Below are 16,349 nucleotides of genomic sequence, written 5' to 3'. Positions count from 1 at the left end.
AGGTTTGTACTGGCATGTAGACCTGTTTGATCAAGTCTGCTGGGCTGGGATTATTCTCACGTGAACACAAATCTCATGAGCGTACTGTACAAGCAGCGATGCTTGGTATTGCCATGCTATAGGCCGCATTCACACGACGGCCATTTTTTCCTCTGACATATCATTCAGTGTTGGAAGTTGGTTGCAAGTTGTGAAAACGTACGAAATCTGACGAACTGTTACCATTTCACTGCTTCCCAATTTATCAGCAACTGAAAAGACGATGGATAGTGAAAATCTGGAGGGACATCGGGCCATATTTCAGGGTTAAACAACATATTTGGTAACCCTATGTGAATAGGGTCTGTAATGACGCACTCTGAGAATGACTGACTGGCAACATCAAATTATCTTTGAATACAAGCCTAAATATAAGTCTGAGAAAACACTAGCTTTAAGTTTCCCTCTGAGAAACTTATCGTCCACGAATGACGAGATAAAGCTGTATGTGTAAATAGTAGGCCTGTGACTGTGTGTGTGTGTGTGTGTGTGTGTGTGTGTGAGAGAGAGAGAGAGAGAGAGAGAGCACCATGTGACTCCACTCAAGAAACCTTGTGTGATAGTCATCAGACTCTTTGCTCTCAACACTGCAGCTCGGGCTCTTGCACACACCTAATTGTAACCAGGGCAGGAATGCAACGGAGGCGTGCCAACAGTGTTGTGTACAAGCATTACAGCACCTCATTCAATGGCACAGTGTGCTGCGATCCACATCACGTCATTAAAGCCAACCTGCGCATGCTTTTCAGAGAAAAGTTGAAACCTTGACGGCATATGATGTCATTCGCTTTTTTCCATCTCAGTGAATTTCTGTGTAAGTGGTGATAGAATCCTATGGTTCCATATGGGACATAACATCACATGTTGACAGTTTCTGAGACAATACAATGCAATCCAATACCATGGCCTGGAGGAAAAATGCAATCTTTGTGATGCTGTTGCGGTTAGGGAAATGTATTGGTTAAACTAGTACATTTGAGGCTTTACAGTATATTCTGTGGTGGTATTGGAATACAGTCAATTAAAAGGTTTAATATTGTTTATATATATATATAATATTGTTTTGTCAGTTTATACATCAGATGTTCAATTTTATGATATTTACCTTTTATAGTTCTGAAGTAACTTACAGTAAATAGATCTACAAGAAAATCTGCCCATCCTTCACGATGGCAACAAGTGACGCAACAGCCCCAGACCCCGCCCACGTCAACCCTCCGTTGCTGGGCAACGCATAAACTTTCAAGAGCAGTGACAACCAAACAGACGCTCCTCCGTCACTTGTCTGTTAGCTTGCTTATTTACAACACCAATGTCAAAGACACAACCAAAGAAAAAGGAGTCCTCCTCCAGTAAAGTCTCTTTATCCGACCGACAGACAGAGTGAGTTTTGTTAACGTTGGCAATTAGCGTCAGTTAAGGTCAGCTGCGGTTAGCATTAACGTTAACGCTAGCTAGCTAACACTTAGCTACGTGTATTAAAATATATTTGTTAGCATTCAGGAAGCCTGCTAACAGAGACAGAACATCACACTTTAACTGTGGCTGCTTTCATTATGTTATTATGAAAACACTTCACTATCTATCTATCTATCTATCTATCTATCTATCTATCTGTCTATCTATCTGTCTGTCTGTCTGATTCTGTAAGTCAAAAATCTGTACATCACATATGGCCATGTGTGTAAATCCCCAGTCTGTGATCATCATAAGCAGCCAGCTTTATGAGCTAATATCACTTCCACTGTGAGAGGGTAAACAGGGATTTGGTGGGTTTACTCTAGACTGAATCTCTGGTACTGAGCTGGCTAATTTTGCAGCTAAATATTGACAAGAGGGAAGAACAAATGAAGTGAATAGCTATGTGTCATCATCATTTCAGAGCAGCGTCCCTCGTAGCCACTTCCTCCGAGAGCCTAGGAGGTGCATGGAGATGCAGGTTCCCCATTTGGCCCGAGTGGAATGATGCAGACGTCAACAAGGAGAAATGGGACTCGAGCAAAGGAGAAGATGGAAAAACGAACAAGAGTCACAATAGTGTAACCTGATGAAACAGATTATTAAAACTCTAATAGATGATTAATTTATTTGCTATGAACTGTACATTGTATTGCAAAATGCATAATTTGCTTCAGATTCCCTTTACATCTCACAATAATTTTGACATTATGTTGATTTTTTGTTAATTGTGCTTCTGGACTTCACCATGTTTGCTTTTGTCTGCAGACATTTTTTGAAGATCCTGAGGGAAAAATTTCCCTGCCTCCATCTTTGAAAGTGCACTCCTGGAAGCGTCCTACAGAGTTTATTGTCAACAAGGTAAACTTCATGCTTCAATTTGAAATAAATACATTCAATATATCATTTGTAATAGGATAGTTCATACCAAATGCCTACTGATGACAGTTAATCCATGACACTGTAGTGACAAAAGTCACCGTTATATGAACCATTATATATACCATACTATAATATAAATTTTATATATATATATGTATATATATATATATATATGTATATATGTATATATATATATATATATATATATATATATATATATATATATATATATATATATAAACCTTATAATTTAATAACTTAACTTTATATAGCACCTTTCATAGTCTCTGTGCTCAAGTGCTTTATAATAAAGTAAAGAAACAAGAAAATAAAATAATAAAATAAAAACTGGCAAACTGAAATAAATGCAGATGTTGTGTGATAATACCTAGCAGTCAAATAAATAAACAAATCAGGCAGAAAATAGCAACAGCAGGTATGTTAACAAAAAGGTGTGTAAAAGATAAGAATAAAACAATAATAGGAAGACTAATCGTTAATGAAAATGTTGATTAAAAAGAAATGAATGGTCATTTAAAAATGTTTACATAAATTACCCAATACATCGTGTTGATGTAGGTTCTCAGTCAGAATTACCCAATAAATATCTTTTAGCTTCGGGTAGGAAATGAATTTCATATTTTTGCTGCATAGCTTAAAAGAAGGCTGAACAGCTGCAGAGGATCCAAGAGACCGTGAAGGATTATAAAATGACAAAGATTGTGATAGAACTTTAAAATGAAACCATGAAAGATGCTGGGAGCCAGCCAGTGCAGGTTAGCTGAAGCTGCGGTTACATGCACCATTGCAGTAAACATGCAAATACATGTCAAGAATGACAAACATAAACAGGAGCCAGTATATGTGTCCTGCAGGTATACACATATAAGTGATACAATTGTTTGATTGTACTTATTACTTCATGTTATATTATGTAAAAAATACACATTTGCTGGTTCAAATTTCTTCTCCCTTTTGAATACAAATGGATTTTTGGATCCTTGGTCAGAAACAATGACCACTGTAAAGACAATGTTTGCTTCCTGTTGCCTTTGGTTGATAGACCAGATGGACTTGCATTGACTAAACAATTAGTCTTGTAATCAGAAAAAGGAATTTGACAGGTTAACTAAGTAACTGTTGGTTGCAGCCATTACGTGTATTAACAAAGCTTATTTCTTTGCCACACAGTGTGAAATGTAGTTAAGGAAATCTGCTCTCTAGTCGCCCCCAATGAAGTTTTAATTGCATCACTCCACTTTTTTGCTACCCTCTCTCAGTGCGCTATTGAGCAATTACTGGAAGCTTCCTGCTTTTTGAATTAGTCCTTGCCAGGTCACAAGCTGCCTTTTCACTCAAGATGTCAAAAGCGCTTCATTAATTTCATGAGATGAACGCGGGCTAATCACAAAAGCAATCAGCCGTGCAGATGCAGGCAACGGCTCTACTGTCTAAACTCTCTCTTCATCAAGTCTACACCAGTCTGTATTTCCAAAGTCGATGTCATTGATGGAAATCATTCAAATTTTGGTCCGCACTGCGAGTTGCTGTGATCATGGGAGAAAACACAGCCTCCTTTGACCTCACAGCTGATCCATCTCACCACCATCTCACCACCATCTGACCCATTAATTCATATTTAATTAGTAACATGGTAGAGTCTATTAACTTGGTAGTGAAATATTCATACACAGACAGAGTCTTGGGAGTATCATGGAGAGGTTAGACCTCTGTAGGCCCTGGGATGATTTGGGAAACATTCAATAGGTCACATATTCATGTCAATTTTAAACAGGTGACGGCTGACAGCAATATTCTAAAGCTGGTAGAAAGTTTTCTCTGTGAGTCATCTGGCTATGAAGGTGCTAAAATTCTCATTGTGACATACGTCATTTGTTTGTGGACTACCACTTTAAAGCCTCGAGTGTGGCATGACATCTGTCGCCATCTTGGTTTTTTGGAGCCAGAAGTGACCCTATTTGGACAAGAAAGTGGAGCAGCGGAGGATACACATTGCTACGCTTCTATCATTACTTACGGTTGTCATGGTAGCAACTTGTCAATTATAAGGTAGCCAAGCCCTCGAGCATACCCTCCTTTATCGTCTACTTCATGGTAAATGAGGCCATAATCTAGAAAGTGAACATCGTGCTGTATTGACAAAGACTTGAAACTAGCGATTGAGGCCATAAACACATTAGGCTACTGTTCACTGAGGTAATAAATCCAGTTAGAAATAGGCTAATTTTCTCATAAGCTTCCATAGAATTGGACTTCTTCTTGAAACCAGGTGAGTTTCCCCCTGCTCTGTGTATATATTATACTGTCATTGTTCTGCGTCCATAATAAAAAAAATGATGTGCTTTATTTTAGGATCTCACCGTTGTTGCAAATCAAACGACCTTTGACCTGATCTCCCCCAATGATCATCTGATTTGCAGTGAGGTTAGTTTTCAACTGTTGTTTTGTCCTTTTTCATTGAGGATCACACTCACTTTCCACTAACCAGCATCGATCAGCACTTGGCGTGTGTAATTCAGATGTCAGACAGGGTGACGTTTGACTGACAGAAATTAATGAGTCTGGGGTAACACAATGCCCCATTGACTTAGTCAGTGATCTATGAGATCATTGATAATTCAGCCAATAGATTTAAAGATTGGTGGATAGTTCTTAGATTCTTATTTCCATTTCTCTCCCTTCTCTCTTCCATCAAGCTGATGAGGTGGATCATCAGCGAGATCTATATTGTTTGGACGCTGCAGAATCGCACAACTACAGAACAAGAAGGGTGGAGACCTTGGGAGCACATCTACTCGCTATGCAAGGTGGCGAAAGGTCATGTGCCCCTCTACAACAGCTATGGGAAATACATGGTCAGACTCTTCTGGATGGTGAGTCCGACGCACACGTGTGTAGAGGAACACTGTCTTGTTCAGCAGAGCCCATAGGATGCTGAAGATGAGAGGGGAATGGGGATGGACTGAGGGTTGGAGGGGGGAAGGGATGAGAAAGTCTTATCCACTCAGAGCTCAAATCAATCAGTCTCACTGCTGTGCCAAAAGTGGCTGGGCTTCATACGTTGCCTGATGAATAGATACGGCTTAACAGGAGTCAGCTGCCTCACAGAGAGCAAGGCTCAAGTCGGATATCTACGCCTCCTAAGATTGTGAGAGCAGGCAGAACCCTGGGCAGGCTTTATGCACTGCATTGTCATGTGTGTGAGGATTTTACATATTTTTGCCACTAAATAAAGATGCACAATGCAGCTTGAAGTTGCTGGCCTGTGAGTTTCAGCGTGTGTGTTGCTTGCCACAGATCTATGAGAAGCGGACACTACATCATTGTGTCATTTTCAGCAAGGGGAAACTCTTCCAGCACAACAATTTGGGTCAGCGAGAGAGTGAAAAAGACAGAGCTAAGAGTGATGGTGTTCTCTAACACTGTGACTCTTGCCTTGACAAACAGGCATGACACGGTTGTAGGCAGCAGTCCCCGTGCCAACCATAGCACGCTAACAGATGGTTGTTGAGATGGCATTAAGCGCCCAACCCCCCTCCTTCCCATTCCTCGCCTGTTTTTGCTCATTGGCTACTCCTTTTCTCCCCTGTTTATATGATTCTCCATTGTTCCACAGCAATCTTTCTCCCAACTTCTTCCTCCTTCACACCGCTGTGAATATCAATCCCATTCTCATTTTCTCACCCTGCTTTTTTACTGCCCTACAACACCTTTTCTCCCTCTCTCCTCTAACTTGCCATTGCGCGCTGTGTTTAACCCCATCTACAAACACATCGAGCTCCTCCTCGGGGCGGTAAATTGACTAGAAAGTGGAAGAGTGGAACAGGCAAGAAAGAGAACGTATTTGCCCTCACACTGTATACTGTAGGCTCGCATTGCTTGTGCACACTGCTCTGAGAGGCACAGCTGTGAACGATCATTCACATTATCACCTGCATGTGCTGTGTTTTTCTTACAAGCAGTGTGAAACTCCCCCAGACGGCCAGTAGACAGCCCACACCGCAGACAGCATGTAATAAGCTCTGACACCAAGCATGATGCTAAGATGAAAGCATAAGGTGGTTAATGTGAGGAGAGGTGTTACATATATCTGAGATTTGTTTTTAGGTAACAATGCACTTTTGATACTTGTTGTAATGATTTGAGTTACACCTGAGGAGAAATCCATTATTCAACGTAGTGGATGTGTTCGGGGCAAGGAATTCTGTTTTTTTTTGCAAATGGTCTACCAAAAGCTAGAATTGTAATGTTATGAAGGCTGCCCAGTGCACTCGTATGGATGTAATCGGACATTACTAGTCAGCTGGTAGCCCACGAGATGATGCATCAATTATACGATGATAATGAGCACGGATGAAAGTGCTGATAGCTCATCAGCTGATGACAGTGCCGCTTTATTGCTCCCGGTGAAGGCAATGCTCCATTCTGCTCTGAGAGGCTCAGAGTTGCAGGTGTGAATATAAGGCGGATTTTACAAGTATGCTGTCAGATGATGAGATGAATCTTTCAACATGACTCGTTTCTGTGTGTAGTCATGGACACCACATGTGTGCCACTCTAAGGAAAAACAACAAAAACAAACACAAAAAACAATAGAGATTGCCTTTATTTTGTTTTACTTAAGTGGTTATAAAGAGAAGATCAGTTTTATTTGGCTATTTTAATTTACTGAAAACTAGTTTTAGTGACCACAGTAAATCAAGTTCCTTTATATTAAAGTTAAAAGTTTGGCATTTTGGGAAAGCGCTTATTCGCTTTCCGTCAGAGTTAAAACATTTCTTGCCAGGCAAGCAGGAATTTTCTGGTCCCGATCAAGAAATAGTCCAGCACTAAACCACCTGTAAAAACTGTACTTTGTTGTTCTTACACTGGTTTCTGTGAGAACATTACGAATAAGCTTTAGAGGTTATAGAGGTTCTAGACAGAACTAGCCTAGCTGTGTTTTCTGTTTCTAGTCTTTATGCTAAGCTAAGTTAGCCCACTGCTGGCTATAGCTATATTTAGTGTACTGAAAGTACATAATAACAGGAAACAGATATCTTCCTGTAATCAAATCATAATTGTTTGATTCTGTATAAACAGGATGTGCACTCATACTAAGTTTCAGTTTTGTTGCAGTTAAACTCCTTCGAACACACAAGCTACAGTCTCTGCATTTTTCCTGAAGAATAATTTATCTACAACAGGATGAGAGTGGTATCGATCTTCTCATCTAAGTATTTCCCAAAATGTGAAACTTTTCTTGAAAGGTTTACATGAATTGCTATAGTTTTACTAAAAAATGAAAAACTAATATAAAGAGATGTCTGATTGATTGCAGCACCATATCTTCCCTCCCTGTCTTTTCCTTCTTTGCTCCTAGGGTTGTTGGAGGAAGATAACAGTCGACGATTCGATGCCATTTGACGAAGAAAACAACATGCTTCTCCCTGCCTCCACCTGTCAATCAGAGCTGTGGCCAGTGTTGTTGGCTAAGGCTCTCATTAAAGTAGCCAACACAAAGTGAGTTGCTGTTCTTTTCAGCAGAAACTCTGTAAGCATCTCAGTGCTGCCCCGAGGAGTTGGGAAACAGTTGTTATAGTCTTAAACTAAGAGGGTTTAAGAACAGACTCAAACTTGTACATACCCTTGTATATACCAACTATACTGCCTGACACTAATACGACCACTGTAACACCACACACTATGCTACTTACCCTATAATCACACTGTATACTAACCCTGCTTCAGTAAAGCAGTATACAGGGTGGAAATATTGTCTGATTTCAAATGTAGTTCAATTCATTTACAGCAATTCATAGGTAATAAACAATTTCATCACATCCTTTGACCCTGCCGTATCAATAGAGTTTTATTTTATGCTCTACTTTTAAAAGTTACAAAAGAAAAATATTAAGGTGAAATCCAGGTTGAGGAAATTAATTTCCCTAGTTGATGAATATACATCCACTATTTAAAAAGCTCACACACCTGCAGATCCCCACAGAGTGCCTTTTGCTGACTTAGCCAGACCTTCACTTGACCCTAATCTCTGCCTTGGGCTGTGTTTAATTTGGTGACAGACAGGCAACGTGTGCGTCTATGATGGGGCTACATGGCGTGTGTAGAGGTGGCCGGTTCCAGTGTCCACAGAAGGTCGAGATATAAATGTTTCATCCAAGACAGGAAACAAAGGAGCCTCTCTCCTCATGAATCATTCACGAGCCATAGTGAAAGTTATTCGGACTGAACTAGTACCAGCCTTTGCCCAGGTGTCTGTTGGGGCTCCTTAGAGAAGTCTTTTTTTAATAAAAAGCTATGGACTCCTTCACTTTGGTGCTGAATAGCTTTTTTAGTGGTTACAGATGGTTTCGCAAAGTTGTATTGATTTCACTTCGTCGAGTATCATGACTGGACTGGACAGGTTGGCGAAAGAATCCCAAAAGGACCAATTAGAGCTGATGCAGCCATCTGTTTCAACTGAATTGTGTATGAAGGATACATTCGCTCGCTTACACACACTCCTCAAAGTCAGATTTAAAAGTACCAAAAACGAGTTTTTAACTAGTTGCCTCAATGTAATACCGATGTCTCTATATGCGTAAGCAAACAACACCATAAGCAAGAAGATTAACAGTTTCGTCGTATTCTAGTTATTCTTAAGTTGATTTCACATGTAGAAACCATGAACTAACAAGTTCAATTGTCTTTGTTTTTTCAACATCTGTATGTGTGTTTGCTTCTTAGTGTGAAGTCTGAGGTCTGCGGGGAGATGGGTGAGTTCACCTTTATCCACACCCTTACCGGCTGGACCCCAGAACTCATACCTATAAAGTAAGGTCCTCATTGGTCTTTGTACATCTGTCCTCTGCATCTCTTCTTGTAAATGTCATATAATCCTGATTCCTGATTTTTTTTTGACATACAGTACAGCATAACAAAAACAAAGACAAAATATTTAATGCTTTGCCTTTTTTAGTATACAGTATACGCATCATGCAGAGAAGTGCATCTGTCTACACCCGTATGGAAAGGCACACTTGCAGAGAAAAATAATTGAGGTCTACAATGAAAAAAAGATGATATATATGATATGATTATTAAGCATGATGTGAGGCAATGTGGAGTGGAGAATCTCAGCTTGTCAGTGATGGAACTTTTATATGACAGCAGTGTTTTGGAGTGGAGCTTCTCTATACCTGAGCACGACCGTGTTTGTATTTCAGATTGATTTATGACACATGGGTTTGCAGTCCCTCTGTGCACGTACCCACACATACAAAGGATTTTGTTATATTATCTAATGTATAACAAAAAAGAGCAATTCTACCAATTGTATGGCTCAGACTTTTAAATTGCTTGCAGTCTACTTTACAGGGGTATTTTTTGTTTGTTTGTTCATGCTAATGGCAGCTAGTTGGAATAAGCAGTCTAGATATGTTCATTATTCTGACACTTCCAGTCAGCACAGAGTAGCTATTGTTGTAATCCAAATGAAACACCTCCAGAGCCAAAGCCACACTCGCTACCTTTCACAGCCAGTGAGCTAACAAATTAGAGGAACTTCTTTCTTGGTTTGTCTGATTTCCAACAGCCCTCCCTGTGAGGTGGCTCTACTAAAAAAGGAGAAGTGCTTGCTGTAGCTCATGCTAGTTCTCAGCCAGCGGACAGCAAGGAGAGATGGCACAAACCACAGTGTGGATTTATTTGTGTTAGATTTTCATGTCCTCGCATCAGAATGACGGGGAAAGTGGCCCTTTACACAAACAGCAAAGTGATGTCCTTCAAATGAAATAACATGGCACTCTGCTTTCCCTTATGAATCACATAAAAATGATGCTCACTGATTCTGGTATGCCGCTCCTCACACAGTGCTGTTCACTTAAGTTTACTGAGATGACACATAAATCTGGCATGGTAAAGAGGTGAGGGACCTGCTCCAGCTTCTTCCCTCACTGGTTTCTTTAATATGTTGAGTCCTGCCTGGGAGGTCCAGTTTTCTTTAAAAAGGTCTCTGTTATTTTAATTCGCACCTTTAATGTTTTCATGCTGGCTTTCATGTTAAATGTATTATGTAAAGCACTTTGAATATCCAAATCACAGAGGCTGACGTAAGAAAACATTTGCTTGGTACAGACCCCAATAAATGTCACATCATCATGATCGTGAGGAATGTTTTCAGTGGTAATGACAATTGTTATGCAAAAAACGTTGAATCTTTTCGCAAAAGTAATATATATTATATCATGCAGCCCTAACACAATTAAAGTAGGCCTGCCTTGCCTCCAGTAAAAAATATCCTCTAAAGGATATGTTGAAGTAGAGAGCAGATTGTATTGTGTACTTTATTCTCAAGCGAGGGAGAAATGCTGATGTAAGAACTGCAGCGTATTGTACTGCATGGAGAGGGACAGTACAGGAACAGAAACGGCAGTGGACTCGATGCGAACACAGAAACAGTTGATTTCATCTGATATCAGAGCAGGCATGGCCTTGCCAGTGTTGTAAGCTCAACAATAGACACGAGGGCTGAACATCAGCGCTTGTCCGCTTGCTCAACAGTTGTAACAAGTAAACATTCACAAGCAAAAAACTTTAAACTTATACCAATAATGTATAGTTGTAACCTGTAGTTTATAACCAATCTTAATTTCTTTATCCTCCTCTCAGGTCTGCGTATCTGGAAAAAACCTGGGATTTCTTACAAGACACCGTTCCCATATTTACACACCCAGACGAGAGTTTGCCAGAAGAAAAGCCCCAGACCGAAGATAGGGCTGACGGGAGAGACTCCAGCTGTAATGACGGCGAGAGTAAGCCGCCAGAGCCGGAGGAAAGTAAAGGTCTGAATTATGCCACAGACACACACACACACAACACATGAGCTCAGAAAGGCGCACGGTTATGTACACATTCGTAGCCGCAAACATACATCTCAATTACACATGCTTGCACGTGTAATTGAGATGTTGAGTGAGTCAATTAAATCAATCATCCATTAGATTGTGTTCATTCAGTACTTAACTACAGCTTATCAATTTATCAGCAGGTTGTTTGAAAAATTGTTTTGTGCGTCTGTGTATATTTTCAGCAATATAGTATCTATTTGTATATATATGTGTGTGAATGCACAGAGTGTGTAAATCTCTATTTCCCTGCCTCTGCTGCATCCATAATTCAGCCAGTATGGAGCATGACAATGAATATTTCATTGTCCTGCAGGAACTTGCACTTATCAATGATTCCATTCTCTTATAGCACTACTTACCCTCATACCTGTGCAACGTTCACAGTATTGCTTGGTGATTTACTTCAGGACCGGGAAAAACTCTACGCCTACGGTCACTCTCGTGCGGTCCGGCAAAATACCCCCATTTCAGTCCGCCAGCGCCCTGCTGCGTCTTTTCCTGTTGTTTCGAGCATCACTTCCTGTTTTCCCATGCTCATGTATAATGGAGCTCAGGGAGGGTTAATGCGCGTGTGGTGGACTATAAATAAACCAGCAGAGGGAGCAGTGGCAGGGTGAATTATTTGGTGTTCCCGCAGGGCAGAAGAGCCTCCAAAGTCAAGTGAAGGCAGGTTTGAAACACGTCCTCACAAAAGAGCATGCGGCTCAGAGTTGTCTCAGGCCATTTGGGTAGAGAGATACAGTAAAGGTTTTAGAATTAATTTAAAGATATGTAATTATAAATTGTGATTTTAAAATGGCAAAAAGATGGGATCATCCTTAGGAATTAGGAATTGTATTAGATATAAAGGATTGTCACAAAAAACATCATGGCATCTTGTTCTGACTGGGCAGCAGCATTATAAATTGAATGTCTTCTCCCTGGCTCTCATATTTACCCACCTGCTCTCTCTGACAGTAATCTGTCCCTTGGTCTCTCCGACAGTCCCACTTGTTTACAGTTATTAAAGTGTTTGGTATTAACATAATGGAACGACATGCATGCACACAGGGAGATGCATCACATGGTGCTCACATACACACATGCAAACACAAAATAAAACCTACACATTTCTTTCTCTCGCACGGTTTTGGTGCTCACTGTCATATCCCATTGAAATGCATAAATTGAAATGCATAAATGGCTGTGCAGTGAAAGAGCCTCTTATCTGTTCAATTCTTAATGTGTAGCCTTTATATTAGTCGAGCGGTGCTCACTTCTCTCTTCGCCATGGTCCTTCAAATTGATTTTCCATGTCTCCTGGCTCATGTGCTTCTTATACGATATACTCTAAGATGCACCATAGGGAGCAGGGCCATCCATAGATAACCTAGATACTCTCTTGTTGCCTTATTTATACCTGTGGAGGCCAATAGTGCTTTCACAACTCCAGGGTTTCATTCCACATTGATTTGGTCTTTCATCAGCTGTACTTTTCTTTCATAGATGGCACTAAGTCAGTTATTTCAGAGTCTCTTTGTAGTAACACAGTGTGAGGTCTACAATGTCAGTCACTCTGTCAAAGTATCTTTTTGTGTGCTTATGTGTGTTTACCCATACTTATGTTAGTCTTTTTTGTGTGTGTTTCTCAGGTACCCCCGAGGTAGTGGTGTGCGCCAGCTACTGCGCTTTACAGCCCCATACCGATTCCTTTAGGTTTGGACAAATGGTATGGCTTTAATGGTAAAATTAGATTCCACAATCTTTAGATTGGAGTCAGATCTTCAATACAGATTTGAAAACATACAGTATAGAGATGCAAATACAAACTAGCCTGGATGCAATTAGGATAGGATGTCTTTGTGAGCATTTCAAAGATGTGGACAGGAAGTGTAAACTCAGATGTTGATGTTGTCGTTTCTTTGACTGTGTTTGTGTGCGCACTCATATTCAAACGTTATTCCAAATAAGACGGTATCCCGAATTAGGCCTTATTTTAAATGTAGCATTTCCCAATTAAGATGTGTGATACATCAATATTATTTAGGTATTAGGAGTGGAGATGCAATGTTGGTGTCCCATTCAGATTTCCGATATTTTAAAAGTCTGACCTGCCAGTTGCAGATATTCAGTATTTCCCGTTGTCTTTCTATATTTGACAGCATAAACAAACATTTTTTGTAACCTTTCTTTAATGTAAAAAATCAATTTTATCATCATAATAAAACATTGTTAAATGACTCAAAACTTTTTTTTTTTACATTTTTGTTATTTCTTGTCGCATGTGCTGGAGTTTAAATGAAGAAAAGCACGTGTTTGCACCTTTGTTTGCGCATTTTAACGTTGTGACTGACCGTCGTAGAATAAATGATACATTCTAGGTGTAACATTCATGGACACTTTCTTGGTCATACCTATATCCTAATGAATATAAAGTGAATTATTTATAATGATCAAATTGTATTTAATCACCTCACACATAGTAATTATTTTAACCTACATGTCACAACAATGCTGTTTAAAATGTATACTGCCTTAGCAGTGATGACGACTGAGATGAAACATAACAGTGCTCGTGACCTGGGGGCATGGTGTGTTCTATTTGGCTGCTTCGCCTCAACAGGCTTCACTTGTTTAATTATTTATACCCATGCTAAGCCTAATTGGTGGACGGTATCCAGGATTTTCCTCTTTTGGAGGTGTTAAATCACCTCCACACTCTGATCTTTGGTTTCCTTTTGAGAGTTTGACTTGATTCACCTGTAGAGTTGGTTAAAGGTGACAGCAATTCTCAGTATGGGAGAATACTTTTTAAACTGCTCTTTTAGATATTCATGCATGTGTGTTTATTTCTGTTCATTTGTTGCAGGCTGATTCCTCAAAGTTTCTGCGTCAGTACAGTCTGTCCTTGCTGTACAGCCACATTGTCCTGCTGACCAGAACCCGGGCGTGCCCATTGGAGGCACCACCCAAACCTCCACCTGTGCCCCGATGGAAACTCATCCGCCCACGCAAGACGATTGAGGTCACCGCTGAACCACGGAGTGAGTGAGAGACAGGAAAGGAGGCAGAAAATAGTCAGGAAATAAAGGTGGTGAAGGGGAAACCAGGAGGAGGATGCAGGGGAGGATATCAAACAAGTAGAAAAGCACAAATAATGTAATAGAGTGTAGGTGAATGTCATAAATAAACATGAGTAGAAAGGAAAGCGAGTGCTAATGCAGGAGATTTAGAACCTACAGTACAGAGGGCACACAGCACCGCATGCTAAAATGAAAAAAGCTACAATATTTCTGTAATGAAAATAGCTGCTGGCTCAGGCATATCTGACATCAGCTGATCTTCGAGTGAACACAAAATGCAGTATAAAGAGTCAGAGTGTGAAAAGCAGTGCTGGCATGATGGTTGAGATTTTTTTTTCCCCTTTTTTCTTTTTTCGCAGAGCTTCCTTTGTCAAAACCAGAGCAGTTCATCGAGGTTGCCAGCCCTTTTCTCTCCTACCATGTCAAGAGCGCCGTTGGCCCGATCCAGGAGCTGTGCGTACACCGAAACAATCTAAAACTGAGAATTTAAAGGAGATGAGTCTTTTCTGTCCTTTTGTTCTTCTGCTCCTCATACCGGTTTAAGAATATTTAACTGTGCTATAGCTAAACTGCATTCTGACCTCACTTTGCAGGAAGGAAAGTAAGAAAACCGCTTCCATTTTGGGATCTAAAACATGCATTATGATGATCACATAACACTTTTTCTCATCTTCTTGTCAGCAAATGGCATGAACACGAACAAACACCCACCTTCATACACACACTTGACCTCCATGCTAAAAGCATTATGGTAGAAATGCTGCTCTGGTGTCATTTAATATCTGTAATGTGACATCCATGACTCATTAGTAGGCTTGTGGTGTATTGCTTCTGAATGTGTTACCAGTTGTGTACCGTGATTATGATGTGATGCATGCACTGTATGTCCCTATAACATGGAGCATGAATATGCGTCTTTGTGTGTCAGAGAGGCCAAGCAGAGCACTCAGAGAAAGCGCTCCCACAGATCCCCTCTGGTGTCCATTGTGGAGAGAGAGGAGGCCGAAAGCCGAGAAGGCCTTGAGACTGACGCATCTGAACGCACCACTAGCTCACCAAACAGCACTACAGACAACAAAGAGGTAAATACAATGACTGTCTGAAGAGGCACTAAGTTGATTTATGATAGATATCGATTGATCTATTAATCACGGTTATCCCGAGGCATTAATTTAATTAGCTATAAGGTTTGGTAAAGCCCTGATGGTTGCAGCTATCCACAAAATGTTGTTGCCTCTTTTTGTTTTTCCCTCTCTAACCCCTCTATCTACCCTGTAAGTATGCAGTTGAAGGCTCATCAGAATAGCTCTGTGTGTCAGTGACAACAAGGCTGCCATCCCCCAGTCTCAAAGTCACTTCTGTTGTCTCCCAGCCAGGCCACTACTGACCAGGGGCACATCTGCACTAAAGAGAGAACCAGCAAGGGAAGGGAGATGAGGAGGGGGGTTCAGAGCAGCAGCAGAGAGACACAGACAGACAGACAGACAGACGCAGAGAGGAGGATAGAAACAAAGATAGAGAGGGTGGGCAAGCGTACAGAATAAGAAAGAAGAGGGGCTGCAAAATGAAAGGCGAGCCTCAGTTGGACGGAGAGAGATGAAAGCGTTGCAGGAAATGGAGGGAGATGAGAAAAGAGAATCTCTGGTGTGTGGTGGTGGTGAACGGGCGCGTGGGTTTCATACAGGGAGAGGTCGTGTACTGCGCTGATGAAAAAAGCAGTGCAATTAGACGATGAGCCATCAGTGTCTGTGTCTCCTGGGGGGTTCATTATTACACTTCACTCCTAGCGTACAGAGAAAAAATAGAGTTCATATTAATCGCCCTCTTGTGTAACTGTGACCAGTTATAGAGCGGTTAGGCTAGGGCAGTATGGACACGCTAATTTGATGTGTCGTTTGATGTGTGCGCGCACACCCGCTCATGCGGATTGGTTTGTGTATTTGTCATATGTGTGCCACATTTTTACTCGGCGTGCGTTCCCGCCTTTCGCAAGCATGTG

General features: G+C 40.8%; 1 protein-coding gene across 8 annotated transcripts in view; it reads left to right on the top strand.

Annotated features, from left to right (window-relative positions):
- The first annotated feature begins 1,274 nt into the window (after positions 1-1,274).
- adgb (androglobin) overlaps positions 1,275-16,349 on the top strand; it is a 43,040-nt gene continuing 27,965 nt past the window's right edge. For 7 of the 8 annotated variants that reach the window (XM_084378239.1, XM_084378238.1, XM_084378237.1 and 4 more), the window contains exons 1-12: positions 1,275-1,422; positions 1,922-2,078; positions 2,266-2,358; positions 4,753-4,824; positions 5,097-5,273; positions 7,763-7,902; positions 9,127-9,213; positions 11,050-11,222; positions 12,920-12,996; positions 14,137-14,311; positions 14,710-14,803; positions 15,279-15,432. In XM_084378239.1, coding sequence (XP_084234365.1) covers positions 1,352-1,422; positions 1,922-2,078; positions 2,266-2,358; positions 4,753-4,824; positions 5,097-5,273; positions 7,763-7,902; positions 9,127-9,213; positions 11,050-11,222; positions 12,920-12,996; positions 14,137-14,311; positions 14,710-14,803; positions 15,279-15,432 — 1,470 coding nt within the window. In that variant the 5' untranslated portion in view covers positions 1,275-1,351. Of the gene's footprint in view, positions 1,423-1,921; positions 2,079-2,265; positions 2,359-4,752; positions 4,825-5,096; positions 5,274-7,762; positions 7,903-9,126; positions 9,214-11,049; positions 11,223-12,919; positions 12,997-14,136; positions 14,312-14,709; positions 14,804-15,278; positions 15,433-16,349 lie in introns of those variants that run through there. The other variant, XM_084378243.1, reaches the window with a different exon arrangement.

This window comes from Pagrus pagrus (assembly GCF_965226575.1).
Source record: "Pagrus pagrus genome assembly, chromosome: 16".
Taxonomy (NCBI): Eukaryota; Metazoa; Chordata; class Actinopteri; order Spariformes; family Sparidae; genus Pagrus; species Pagrus pagrus.
Note: the sequence above shows the minus strand (reverse complement) of the source record. Positions and strands in the feature narration are given on the sequence as shown.